Source organism: Corvus brachyrhynchos, unplaced genomic scaffold, assembly GCF_000691975.1.
Source record: "Corvus brachyrhynchos isolate BGI_N302 unplaced genomic scaffold, ASM69197v1 scaffold42, whole genome shotgun sequence".
NCBI lineage: Eukaryota > Metazoa > Chordata > Aves > Passeriformes > Corvidae > Corvus > Corvus brachyrhynchos.
In genome coordinates, this window is record NW_008237242.1 from 1,275,075 (window position 1) to 1,288,815 (window position 13,741).

A 13,741-nucleotide genomic window follows, 5' to 3' on the forward strand; every position below is an offset into this window, starting at 1 on the left:
GGGGGCCGAAGCCGTGGGGCCTGTCAGCCCCAGGTGGGCCTGTGTTTCAGTCTCCGTTTGCTTCATTTCCAGGGAAGAAGGCTCGAACTTTCGACCTCGAAGCTATGTTTGAGCAAACGAGGAGAACTGCAGTGGAGAGGAGCAGGAAAGTCTTGGGTAAGAAGTGCGAGCGTAGTCTGCTATTGCATTCTAAAACATGTTTTGACTTGCTCCCTCAGGGTGATGTTCGAAGTGTCTTGGACTGGCTGTGTAGATAACAAAACAGAAACTCAGTTTTGTTCAAGGAAGACAGCCCTAAGCAGCTTGGGTCTTGATGAACAGTTAAGTTATTAATTTGCTGATGTTGTCTGAGGGTGTTAGAGCAGTGTGCATGCGCAAAGCTCCTGTTGTGAGGCACAGCTTTCAGATACAGGAAAAACACACAAACTCTTTTCTTTCTTCTTTTACTTCGCTGTGTATTTATTTTGGAAGAGAAATTGGTACAGACAGCTTTATTCTAGAGACAGCAAAGTAGTGAAGAAGAAATGTGTGTCTTAGACCAAGGAGCAAGTTGTATAGCAGTCTACAAATGTGTCTCTGCCTTCTGCTGTGCTGGGAGTGGGCACTTTTTGAGGGGGCTGTTTTGAGAGTGGCAGATGGAGGAAATTGTATTTTTTCCTGCCTGTAATAAAGTGAACTCCAGTCCAAACAAGGTCTTTGAGAACACTCATGCATGTTCTACAAATCCCTTTGCCAACACAGTTATCCATGCTTTCTCCTTCCCCTTCGCCAGTTTGTGGACAATGTGGGCCTTTTGTTCTACTGTGATGCCATGTTTTTATTACTGTGATTCTATACAGAACTGGATCAGACCTATTTAGAGACTCATCAACTTTTTGGACTTAAAAACACTATGAAATTCAAATATACAAGGGATTCCAAAATTCATTTTGGACTGTTTTGGTTTGTTTTTTTTTTTTTTTTTTTTTTTTTTTTTTTTTTTTTGTGTTGGCTGAATCTAAACACACCAATGTATGTGCATGTTGGAAACCTTTTTATGTTTGATACTTGTTCAGGTTGAGCTTTCATTCTTTATAAGGAATTGTTTATTTATATCATACTTTTGTTTAGTAGTGGGATAAACGAGATTGCCCAATCAAAATTTATAAAGAAATAACATTTATTATGCAACCAAAATATCAGCTTCAAAAGCTGGTTCCTTCTTATACAGTTTTTGGGCAGAGTCCAAATTAATTCTATTCTTCTTGTAATTTTAGCATATTCATGAAGTTTTCTTGTCCCAAAGTTGGGCTGCACAAAGCCTTTCCTGGGTCTGATGAATTGTCCATCCTAGATGATGAATGGACCATCTCTGAAGATGAATGGGCCATCTCTGGTTCCTGGAACAGTTATTTTTAGTTCCCGGAATGTCCTATTCCTTATCAGATGAGATGTAGATATCAGAAGGTGATGATCAAGTCGTCATGGTGTGAATGTCCTGGTGATAAGCTCCAGCCCCACCTAGGTGGAATCCTCACTTATTGATTACATCCGTGAGAGAACTTCTTTCAGTGTTGTGAAATTTTTCTCTCAGCCAGGCTGGTGGAGGGATTTTGAAACTCTCTCTGCATGGTCTACATTTCAGTTTTATACATAATAGCACGGATTACATACTTTATTTATTACAATAGGGAAATTTCACTATAAATAAGTGATTGCAAAAATACAATGCTTTTATGTCAAGATATCTTGACCTTCATCTTGAGTGTGCCCTCTCCCTTGCCCTGCAGCAGACTACCTCCCAATCCCTTACCATTACTGTAATGGAAACACACAGCATTTTGATGTTTGTAAAGTTGATAATTTTGCCAAAAATGATAAAACTTTGTAGGTAATGCAGCAATTTAACTTAGAAATAAATTTTAGTATTGAGAGTATAGCAATCAAAAATGCGTATTTGTTGTAGGGATGGCTTAATGTGAGCACTTTATTTTCAGATTTGTTGAGATACACTCCTGATTTTTAGCTTTTTGGAATGACTGTGATAACTTTTGGATATGTCTCCCCCATTGCCTGATTTGTGGAACTGAGATCAAAATACATTTCCAGGTTCTGTATCTTACAGCTGTTTGTGGTCCTCTTTGGAGGAAAATGTTTCCTAGCTTTGCTGAAAACATGTTTTTCTTTTTTTTGTTTAGCTAATAAACAGTGAGGAAAAAGAGAACACAATGTTTCTTGTGTAGAAAGAAAGTAACTTTCCTCACCTTAATTGAAATATTTGAGAACTTTTAACAACATAGTAGTTGTAGTAGTAAACCCTTCCCCACCCCCCTTGATTACGTAATATGAGATGGAAGTTTTTGTTTACTTAGATTTTATTGCAATGTTGCTCAGGGATTCTTTTTCACTAAGTGAGGTAGAAATGAACTACTAATGCAAACAGCACTTTGTGTTTCTTTTCAATAAATGATATTTAAAATTCTCTTATATGTACATCTGGATAGTTTAACTGCACTAATTTAGTTGTGTTACGAAAACATAAAAATTTCACTGAATTGATCATGCTGTTTTACTGTAGTATTGAAAATAGTTGAAATATCAGCTTCTTTATATGGTCAACTTATATTTGATAGTGTGTACAAATGAACAACTGGGAAGTGTTTACATTTTCCTTGTGACATTTTGTTGAGTGACCATTGCAGTAGCAATGGAAATTTAACATATGTGAAAAAGTATTTTCAGGTTAAATCTTTTATTTGCTGTTACCTTTTCAAGTATTTCATCTAGGTCTGAAAATTAAAAGAAACTGGCTTACTGTCCTCTGCAAGCTGGTAATTTTAATATTTTTTGATTATTTGTTATTTCTGTGCTCTCCCTATTCAGAGGCCCGTGAAAGAGAAAAAGAAGACCAGACTGAAAAGGAGTTCAGAATTCCATGCACTGACTCATCAGCTTCAGCATCCAGTGCAACAAGAGCTGGGCCCACATTACCTGAAAGGTACTTAGATATGATGGGAGATTCCATGTACCACTTTCCTTATCTGTAGAGGGTGTTTGCTTGTTTTGATAACATGAGTATCATTTAGCTTGTGTGAATATGTCTTGTTATCTTAAGTATTCCAGTCAAAATACAGATTTCAAATTTTTTAAAAAATTTGTTTCTTAAAGATATGCCAATATTTGCAAATATTGGCATTAGGTATATTTAATAGTCAATTTTGCTGTTTCCTCCTTGATCCTGTTTTGCATACTTTAAAAAAAATAACAACGTTATCTATGTATTTTTTGAAAGTATTAGGGCAAATATAATGACAACATATGATGACTTTATTAGCAGGTACTGTGCCCACCTGTAGATAGAATATACTTGTTCATGCCTGATGAAAAAGAAGGCAAAGTGCATGAACAGCCTCTGTGTGCAGATTTTATGGAGTAATGGTGAGGTAGAGAAAGTTGGTTGTTTTGACTTCAGTCTGAAATTTACTCTTAAACTTTTGTGTATTACTGATAAACAGTATATGCTATGGATTTTACAGTTTGAATTCTGAAATGCTGGGAAATCAAAAGTAGCTAAGGGCAATGGGGACCACACAGCTCCATTGTGTGGCAGGGGTGGCAGATAGGAGTGCACTGTACATTTTTAGGATTCTGTATCTATGGAAATTTAACGACCCATACAAGATGTTGGAATTGTAAAAAGAAGAGAGGCCCGGTGACTCCGGCGGGGGGAGTTACTTGCAGACCAGCCAGTATGGTTGATAAGAGCAAACACGAGGCACTTATATAGTATACCAGCTTGTTAACTCTTAAGTGGCTTAAAACTTATCAAAGCGAATTTCCACTTCTACATAATTGGACTTACATTGGCAAGCTTCTACAGTTATGTTATGATTAAAAGAATTCGGTGTTCACCCTCCTCCCTCCGGGTCTTATGTCCACAGCTGTACCTTTTCAAAACTCCCTCTTTGTTCCCAGCCCTGCTTGTTTTCTTCACAAGAATTTTCTCATGGAGTGTTTTTTCTCACACACAGGCCTTTTGCTTCCAGGCCTATTGCTTGTACAGTTCTTCTATTGATCCCATAATTCTCTCAATGATCCATGCCCCCTGATCCTTTAATAATTGCAACAATTCCCTCTTTTTTTTTTTCTTTTTGTACAAGCAATACTTGATGGGTCACAGATGTGGTGACTTTGTATATTATCTTTTGCAAGCATTGGAAGGCAAGGTGAACACCTTAGTAATATTACTAAGTAATATTACTAGTCTTACAGTAATCAAATGCTACACGAATAAAACTAGCCATGATTTTATACGTAATAACTTTAACCATCCCTCTAAGTTGAGACCATCTTCTTTTTTCTGTAATTGTGTAGTTAATCAATGTAACTCACTTATCTGCTTGTGAATTAGGACAAAGTGGTTAGAAAGATTTATACAGCACATACCTTGGAACCTTTCACAGCCATGGCTGTGAGCTAATAGTAGAAAATCAATGGCTACTTAATTTTGTAATATTGTATGTCTAACACTAGTAACATTTACACTTAACTCACTAAGCATTTGCAAAGTTATGTTAAACTTATCCCTCTCCCAGCAAGCAAGTTTATGCAAAATAGCGTCGACACCCACCACAGGTCACTAGCAACCACCCCGGGCAGCTGTCACATTTGCCCTAGAGTCTCACTATTTCTCCTGCTACGGAGAGTGGTGGATCTGGCAAGTCCTCAGCTCCTTCACTCAGCCATGTCTGCAGCCTCTCTCAAGGCTCTTCAGGACAGGTCTCAGAGTCCCAGCTGTTGAAGTAGTGGCGTCACTTTCCTCAGGAGTTGATGCTGACTGTGCCTTCTCGTTTCGGGGTCCTGTAGCATGCCACCGCTTTGCTGGGTACCTCTCTGGTTAGTGATGTAGCGATGCCTTGTCCCTGTTGTTGCAGGACATTCTGCAGCATTGCAGTCCACGTTCGTTCCCAGAGCAGGAACTGTGAAGGGGTTAACAACAACTGTACGATGCTGGTGTAGTCATTTGAACACAGGACATCTGCTGTAAAGATAGACTGCAAAATGCTTTGTGTAGATAAGTCAGCAAGCTTTTTGATTACTTTTTGCATTATTTGTTGGTACTTCTCCTTCTTTTGGGGCTGACCCCCAGCAGCCCTGGCTGGCTCTGGCTCTGCCGGCGATGAAACAGCTTTCGCGTTCGCATCCGTTCCTCTCTCACGTGTCGGAGGGGTAACATCCTGCTCTGCCAAGTTTAGCAGCTCTTGCAGTAAGCGGACGGGTGCTGCTGTGCTTTTAATCGGTTTTCTCGTGGCCAGACCGAAGGACTGTGCTACCCTGGGCTCCGCTCTGGTCTCTGCCCGCCGCTCCGTAAGACCCCCACCTGTTCTTTTCTCGGAGCTGCTACAGCCAGCGCTGCCACTCTCTAAAGTCTCTATGGCAGCTACAGCAACTGTCTTTTCTGTTTTCATTTCTGCGAGAGTGCTAGTTACTGCTCTCCAGGTGAATTTGAGAGCTTTTGTTTCTTTAGCTTTCTTTTTAACCGATCTTGGATCAGCTAGTTCCTTATAAAGGTGTACTTCTTTAAGTTCCCGCTTTTCTAAAAAGCATAACCCAAGGGCCACCTCTGTTTCCGTAACTGCGTCCTTCCGCAAACCCCGCGTCTTACCGCTGTCCCTGTTGTCACGGTCATGCAGCCTTGCAGGTTTAGCCCTTGTCAGCCGATTCGGCAGACCCCTGATGTCAGGTCAGTCCAGGCACAGGTCAGACACTCGCCAGCAAGTGTTGACCTTTTGCCCTCCGATCACTGCTTAATCGGTGCCACGTCAGCTCCCACCGAAGTCAAAATGAAGTGCCAGTCCCAGTCCCAGTCCCTGTTCGGGCACCAAATGTTGGAATTGTAAAAAGAAGAGAGGCCCGGCGACTCTGGCGGGGGGGGTAGTATACCAGCTTGTTAACTCTTAAGTGGCTTAAAACTTATCAAAGCGAATTTCCACTTCTACATAATTGGACTTACATTGGCAAGCTTCTACAGTTATGTTATGATTAAAAGAATTCGGTGTTCACCCTCCTCCCTCTGTAAAGCTGTACCTTTTCAAAACTCCCTCTTTGTTCCCAGCCCTGCTTGTTTTCTTCACACAAGAATTTTCTCATGGAGAGTTTTTTCTCACACACAGGCCTTTTGCTTCCAGGCCTATTGCTTGTACAGTTCTTCTATTGATCCCATAATTCTCTCAATGATCCATGCCCCCTGATCCTTTAATAATTGCAACAACAAGACTCTAGTAGACCGCTATATATGCATGTTATGGGTTGATAGAGCCTATATGGGGTAGGTTACTATAGACAATATAATCGAGAGTTTGTAGAGTTGTTGTAGAGTTTCAGACTGAGCAAATTTTTGTTAGAAAATTTAGTTTTTGCCTATTGCTCTTTGGAAAACCTGTGCACTCTCACTGACATAATTGATTGCACTATATACTTCCCTCTGGATCCTGTGTTATATCTTGTGCTCAAGGGAAAAATACTCTGTGCTTCCATTTGCTTCTGATGATCTTATCTATCCATTTGGTGACATAATGAAGGATGACAAGAGTTTAAATGTAACATGATTGTGTATTGTTATTGGGTGACTCCAATATACATAAGCAATTTAAACAAATGATAAGGTGGAGAGCAGTCAGGCAATACAGAGGCTTTCCATAATTATCTTATTCTGCTGATTGACTTGACAGGAGAGACCTCCAGGGACCTACTATAAAGGAAAATTACAAATACATTTCAGTATGCTGAGTTATTAGGTAGGCTCTGATAACTCCCCAGCGTTCTGCTCATAGTAAATTTTCTTTGTTTTTCTTTTTGTTTTTACTAAGCATTGAGGAGGAAGGGCTTGACATGAAAAGCTCTCCTGGAAGTTTTATATTTCCTTGTAAAAAAGGATACATAGCTTAGTACTTAGAGGTAAAAACAGGAAGCTGGAGAAAGGCACGTGCCATTGTGACTCAGTCATAATTCAGAGGAACAATCCTGCAACTGACTATTTGAGTCTGAAATATAGGATTTTCTAGTTCTTTTTATAACGATGATTTTCATTACTATAAACTGATTTAGTATGCACAGCATCTTTTATTCTCTGAAAATGGCAACACTTCACTGAATTTTAATTTTTTTTAAATTATCAGAGCTTTTTAAGTTATGAGAGTAGTCCATATACTATTTTTTCAGTTAAAAATTCACTCCAAAATGATGTGAAATACAGCCAGTGATTATTTTTGCTCCTGAGCTGTTCGGCTGTAGAGAAATATTTACAATGCTTATGGTGTTTAATTTATGCATGCATATAATAATTACGCTTTGTGAAATGAAAGCATCTGCTAGTATATGAAAAGGAAAAACCTGAGAAAATTGAGTGAGCGATGTGCAGAGGGTGAACACATGGGGGGGATATGCCCACATGCTTGTACAACTCTCAGAATGTTTTTCATTATTTCTCCTCTCAGTATGCCATCCGTGCTCTGTTACAGCTTTCCTTTTTTTCTCCTCTTAACAGCTTGTTTCACTTACTGAGGAGGTAATGAGGGAAAGCAAAAAAAAAATAAAAAAAAAATATTCCTTATATTCTGAATACTGGGAAAGGGGCTGGTTCAAAATGGTTCTTCTTTCTTTACAGCCCCTGGTAGAGTAAGATTATAAGACTGGAAGTTGAGGGAAACACCACTTGTTTTGTCCTTTCTCTCAGCACCACTCCCAGCTGCTGCCAGAAAGGTAGATGGGCTTTTGGTCTGGCTGCATTGGTGTGTTCTTACGTTTGACTTTATCCCAGTCAGGACAGAGGATACCTGTAGCTGTTACTGGAGTATTTGGCTGTCCCTGCCCTGGTTGGGATGTGGTGAAAAATCTCACTGCAGCTCTGGCCATATCACATGCAGAATGGCTGTGCTGCCCCTCAAAATACTGAAATGTTTGATTTGGTCAATTTCCTTCCTAGCAAATGACAGAATGATAAATTAGGAAGAAGGGTAGATACTGTTCTTGGGTGTCTGTAGAAAGGTCTGGAAATTTGGGATTCAAGGATTGCAATAGCCTCCTTGAATCATTATGTTGTATACATCCTTTTCACTGGCACAGCATATATTTGGTTTCATTCCAAAACTAATTAAATAGCTTGGCTTTTGGGGAAAAGATGTGTGGTTTGCTAGTGTAGGAATGCATATCAACTTTCAAAACACAACTCTTTTGCACATAGCACTTTTGCACATAATACTTTATGATGTTAGTTTTGAGGATACCTTACTTGAGGAACTTTGAAGATCCTCATCTGTGCCTCTCATGCTGGAAAACCTTCCCTTTGGTAAAAGGGTATTGATTGTCTCATTGTCGTAGAGTAAGAGAAGCTGTTTTTATTTGGGTTAGATTTGTTACGTAATGATATTCTGACCTAAGTCTTTAAGCTATACAAGCTTTCAGGCATGGAAACCCTGCTCTTCACTTTAACATCTCAGGACCTAAGTCATGTTGCTTTTAGTTTATTCTGTTTTCTTCCAGAAACAGAGTTTCAATTGCTTATCCAACACAATTTTTTTCTGTGCAACTTAGTACCTGCTTGGTGTACAGCTGGTTCTGGAGGCAAAGCAGGGCAGAATTCTCTATCACAATTACATAGGTCAGAACTGATTTTCTTAGTCTTTTATTATGTTCTTAAACTTTCGTGTTTTTAGTATAGTTCTAAAGTGATACCCTAAGTTTTAAAAAAACCCAAACAAAGAAATACCTCTACAGTTTAACAAAGACAAGAGGAATTTTTTGTGGCCTGCTCACTTAAAGATTCTGAAAATATAAGCTCCCAAACGAAGTCTGGAAAGTTGAGCTTCTCTCTCTGTACAGACCTTCTGCCCGTTTGAGCGGCGCTACTCGGGAGTTGCCAGCAGAGGGAGCGCGGCTGTTTTGAATAAATTGCACGAACATAGGCACAATAACTCAACTTTTCAGAAATCTCCCCATGCCAAAAATAATGTGTTTGCACAACCGATTTGGCAACAACAGAATGGTAATTTAATGTAACTTTTATAGTCTAGACTTGTGAGTGTTTTAAAAGATAATGGTGGGCCTACCTGTTCTACCTTACCTATTCTGTTAATGAAAGTTAATGTGTGTTTTCCTGCTAATTTTGGTGCTTACTGATTTACAAGAGTGCTCAACATATTTTATCTGAAAATTCTTCAAACACTAATGCTTTAAATTTTCCTTGCAGAGAGGTAGTGTATAGTGAAAGTGAGGACAACTCAAATGAAGCGCTAAGTGGTCCTTCCATGCCATCACAGAGTTCTGCTAAAGGTCCAACTGAGGATACTGATGATGATGATGATGATGATGATGAAGAATTCATTGGGCCACCACTTCCCCCTGGGTTCAAAGATAGTGATGACGACAATGACAATGATGATACAGAGGAGGAAGATAATGTAAGTAGTTTGTTTCTCTTTAATGTTTTAATCCTTTAATCAGTGGGTTCTGATTTGTATGTGCACTATTCCTTTTGATGGAATTTCCAGGTGACATATGTCTTGTTCAAAATGCAGGTTTTCTGTTTTTCTAGTGATTATTCATCAAATGTAAATAATTATTGTTATTTAAAAATTCTAGGATTTAAAACAAAAATTTGCATGTGAATCTCAAGGGAAATGCAACTTCTATTAGTACATATTGTTTACTTTTTTGATTTCATGTTATAAAAGGACTAGATAAATGAATATTTAATATAGATATTTTTAATGGTTTATTTCCCAAACCAAATGTTGAATTTTTTTATAAGAAAGAGGAAGCAGAGGTGGGCTTGAATCTAGGAAGAAAAACTGTTCCAGTACTGTTTTTAGAAACGAACTGTGGTAACTGAGGGCTTTTTGTTTGGTCGTTTTTGTTTACTTGTGTTCATTTTAATTTGCTTTTTTCTAAATAAGTGCCAGACCTACTTGTTGTTGAGAATACAGATTCTTCTATCTATGTTGAAATCAAGAGAACCTGTAACAGTCTAACTTTGGTATCACAGATACTCAGTTAACCAACCTTTCCTTTTAGTTAAAAGGCATCTGGATCTGGCACTGGGTGACATGGTTTAGTGGTTTATGGGTTACAATAGTACTGCTGGGTTGAACCGAATGATCATAAAGGTCTCTTCCAGCCCTGATGATTTGATGATTCTGTGAAAAGATTAATGGTTTGATGTTTGTTCTTCAGAACTCCCTGGACTGAATATTTTGTGGCATTGGGTTTTGTGTGATGGTTTCCATGTGTAACAACAGTGATAGAAGTCCTGTGAAAACAGCCTTGCTTACTGCTGGTTTGAACCATCTGGTAACAGAAAAAGACCTGTATGTCCTGTTACACAAACACAATCCAAACTCTAAAAAACCCCTGAATTTCCAGGTGTCCTAAAGCTTTCCTTTTGATTTTTCTTTAGTTTTTACTGGGGATTCAGTTTGTTTGTTCTTTTTCTGTCACAACTCTTACCTTGCATATTTTGTACTGATGTTTTAAAATTTAAAGTACTCATTTTAAATGATTGAGAGGAACTTCTTAAGCCAAGACATAACTCATTTTTAGAGTGACCCTAAACTTACGTGATCACAAAGTTTTCTTTTTTCTTTCGTTTACCCACTGGGGATAAGTGATGGGGAATTCTGGTGTCTTAAGTGTTTTTATCACTTTGTCTGATTCACTTGATTCACTGTTGCCTATGGATTTCTTTCATTATCAAACTGGACATTTTAGTCTCATATCTTCTGTGATTGTATCTGTACCCCACAGATGACTTGTTCTGTCTCAGGCAACCAAGGAGAGATAAATCTGGAATTTTCCTTGAGAATGACATAAACCTTAAGTTTACTCACTAGTGATCTGTGCCAGGAATTCTCTTAACTTTTAGCTGTTAGGGCACTGTGGAGTGAGTCTGTATTCCTGAGGGCATCGTACACTCAGTGGGTTTCAGTTTCTCTGGGTCATGTTATATTAAAATCACTATTTATTTTCTGCCAACTTCTCCAGAACGCCAAAGGCAAAACAATGTGCAGAAACAGCTGATTTTGCTTTAGCCTGTCTTTCTCAGTAGTCACTTTGGTGATTGGCTGTTTTAAATTCTAACAAGACACTGATATTTATTTTTTATTTATATGTATTTGAATAATGCAACAACTGGCTTGATGAAGTGAAGTTATTGGAAACCAGAGTTAAAAGACCCTAACGAAACGTTTCAGACAGAAAGGTAACTTGTAGTCTGGTGTGATTTACGTTTGTCTGAACTTAAGACAATAGTTACAAAACAGTCTAGCATAGATTTGGTTGAGAATAAGCAGAGCAGCAGAAATATGAGACTTGTGGGTTTTCAGTCTAAACAGTTAATTTATTACTGGGGAGATTTTGTGTCAGTGTGAATGCTGGAGGCCTTTGGGGTCTAGAGCTTTCCCTTACTGCTGCTCATGAACTCAGTTATTTTCTTTCCTGTGAAGGGAATCAGGAAGCAGCTGTGCTTTCCTGGTTTCCTGTTGATCGATTGGTGATCGCAGTATGATCTTGCGAGCCCCAAGGAAGGCAGGTGTTGCAGTTACGAGAACTCTGTGATTCCTTTCTCTTGCTTGTACATAGCCTGTGGTCGGTATGCATGGGTGTAGAACTGAGACAGGAGAAACTGAAAGCTGAATGTTTTTTTCCCTAGATGTAGTGTGAGACTGTCTCTCTTTTATTGTCATATTTTGCTGCTGAATTAGTTTCTTGAAAACACAACTATCTGTGGTTTTGATCCTGAAGGAATCAAATTTTTCTTTAATAGTTCTAGGTGTTGCAGTATATAATTTGTAATCTGAAGTCTTGTGAATTTTGTATGACAGATAAAATACACCAAAATACTGGCTTCACCCTGACATTTTCCCACTGTCTCTCAAGCCTGACTTTAGATGTGTTTTTTATTATAGGAACATTGTTTTTTCACTGTCGCTTGTTCAGTTGTTTTTTGCTTTCTTATGACAGACTGTCAGTAGGGACATTTGTCACATTGGCTTTGCTATGAGGCAGACAACTTTTGAGTCCAGGGTTGACCCAGGACTGCCCAGCTCACATGAGTTATTTTACTGAATAAATGTTAAGGTGGAAGGAGTAGCTGGTGGTTATTACCTTTGATGGGAATTTTTCATACCTTGGTGTTTTTATGGGAAAATGACTAGCAGCAGTTAATTGCTGAATGTTTTGAATTGGCACCAGTATCTTTTGAGTATTATGCATTTTTGTAATTTGTGTAAATTACATGTTATACAAACCAAACATAATTTTTTTTTTAACAGAGCCTTAGATACTGTGTTAAGTGTGTGAATTCTGACTTGAGGTACTTTTTTTCCCCAGATGTTGTGTAAGTTCATTTGATATATGCAAGTCTTTGTGGTGCTGTTTTAAACAATTTTTCTGTGTTTGAGTAATCTGTTTTGATATTGATGATTAGTTACATTTAAGAAATAAATACTTAGATTTAATAACTTGCTAATTTAGTATCATTCACTTCCGGTTGTGTCAAAAGTGATGATTCTTAACAAACCACAATATGCTTGTGAGTATTTATGCAAATGCTTTACAGTGCTTATTTTGTAGTAGTGTAAGGAATAGTGCTTTATCAAGTACATTTGAGGACAACAGGTACACTTGGTATTAATTCCCTCTGATATGTTCCTCTTGGCTTAGTATCCTGTTTTATATAAAAGGCTTGCATTAATTTGAGGAGTGAGGAAAATAAGAAGCTGTCTATTTGAGTTGTGATCAGCACTTGCTTTTCTGTAGTGCTTTTTCTTCTAATGGTGTAAAAACTTGGTGGGATCGTCAGTGTCCATTTTTTACATGGTTGTAAGCTGAGAGGGGAGGAAGCAGAGCATCTTCTGTAGTGTGAAGTTTTTCAGGCTTGATCTATCCTGTGATCTAAACCTTTCTAGAAAATTTCAGGAAAACCTTTAAAAGAGAAAACAGCTTATTTTGCAAGAGGGCAAATGGATAATGAGGGCAATATTGCATGTGGTAAATTTTGGATCAGGAAATGTGGTAGAGTCTTGGCCAGCTTTTTTTCCCTGGCAAAATGCACTGGGAGTCTGTCTGAAATCTGTGCACTCAAAATCTGTCTGGAGAGGGACAAAGACCAGCAAGAGCAGTTGTGTCAGGATTGGTAGGTAGACAGCTTTAAATCTAGGACATAAACATTTTCTAAGGGAATGGATGGCATGTATTAGAAGACTTTAGTAAGAGAGTGTTTATTTGTTAATGCTCTCTTTTATGTGGTGGAAAATTAGAAATGTCATTAGAAAATGTGCTGAGATCTTTAACAAAACGTAATGCAGTGTTAGCGTCTTGTGACACTTTTCCTGGCTTGAGGCAAAAGGTAAAGATGATTGTTGAAAAATTTGCCAGATGGATTTGCAAGGATTTACCTTCTGTTTGGAGCTGAGTTACAGTTCATTCTCCTTTGGAACAGAGAAATTTTTCTCCCTGCAGCACCAAAGGGATACTAATCATGTTGTAATTATGTCCCTGAAACAAGTACAGCCTTGGGCCTCTTCAAGGCTCAAGGCTGCACTCTGATTTGGCATGTTTTCAAAATGATAGCATAGCTGTATTTCAGGTTCTAGAATTATTTGGAGATATTTATAAATTTTTTACGGAAGTTTAACAGGACGTACCAGTTAATACTTACTTGTTCAGAATGGAAGGAAGCCATTTCCTGCTGCTTTAGATGGCGAAT

General features: G+C 38.4%; 1 protein-coding gene across 1 annotated transcript in view; it reads left to right on the top strand.

Moving 5' to 3' along the window:
- The window catches only part of WDR70 (WD repeat domain 70), a 132,580-nt gene that overhangs the window by 4,135 nt on the left and 114,704 nt on the right, over positions 1–13,741 (top strand). The window contains exons 4-6 of the mRNA XM_008630649.2: positions 12–156; positions 2,863–2,977; positions 9,227–9,437. Coding sequence (XP_008628871.1) covers positions 12–156; positions 2,863–2,977; positions 9,227–9,437 — 471 coding nt within the window. The remainder of the gene's footprint in view (positions 1–11; positions 157–2,862; positions 2,978–9,226; positions 9,438–13,741) is intronic.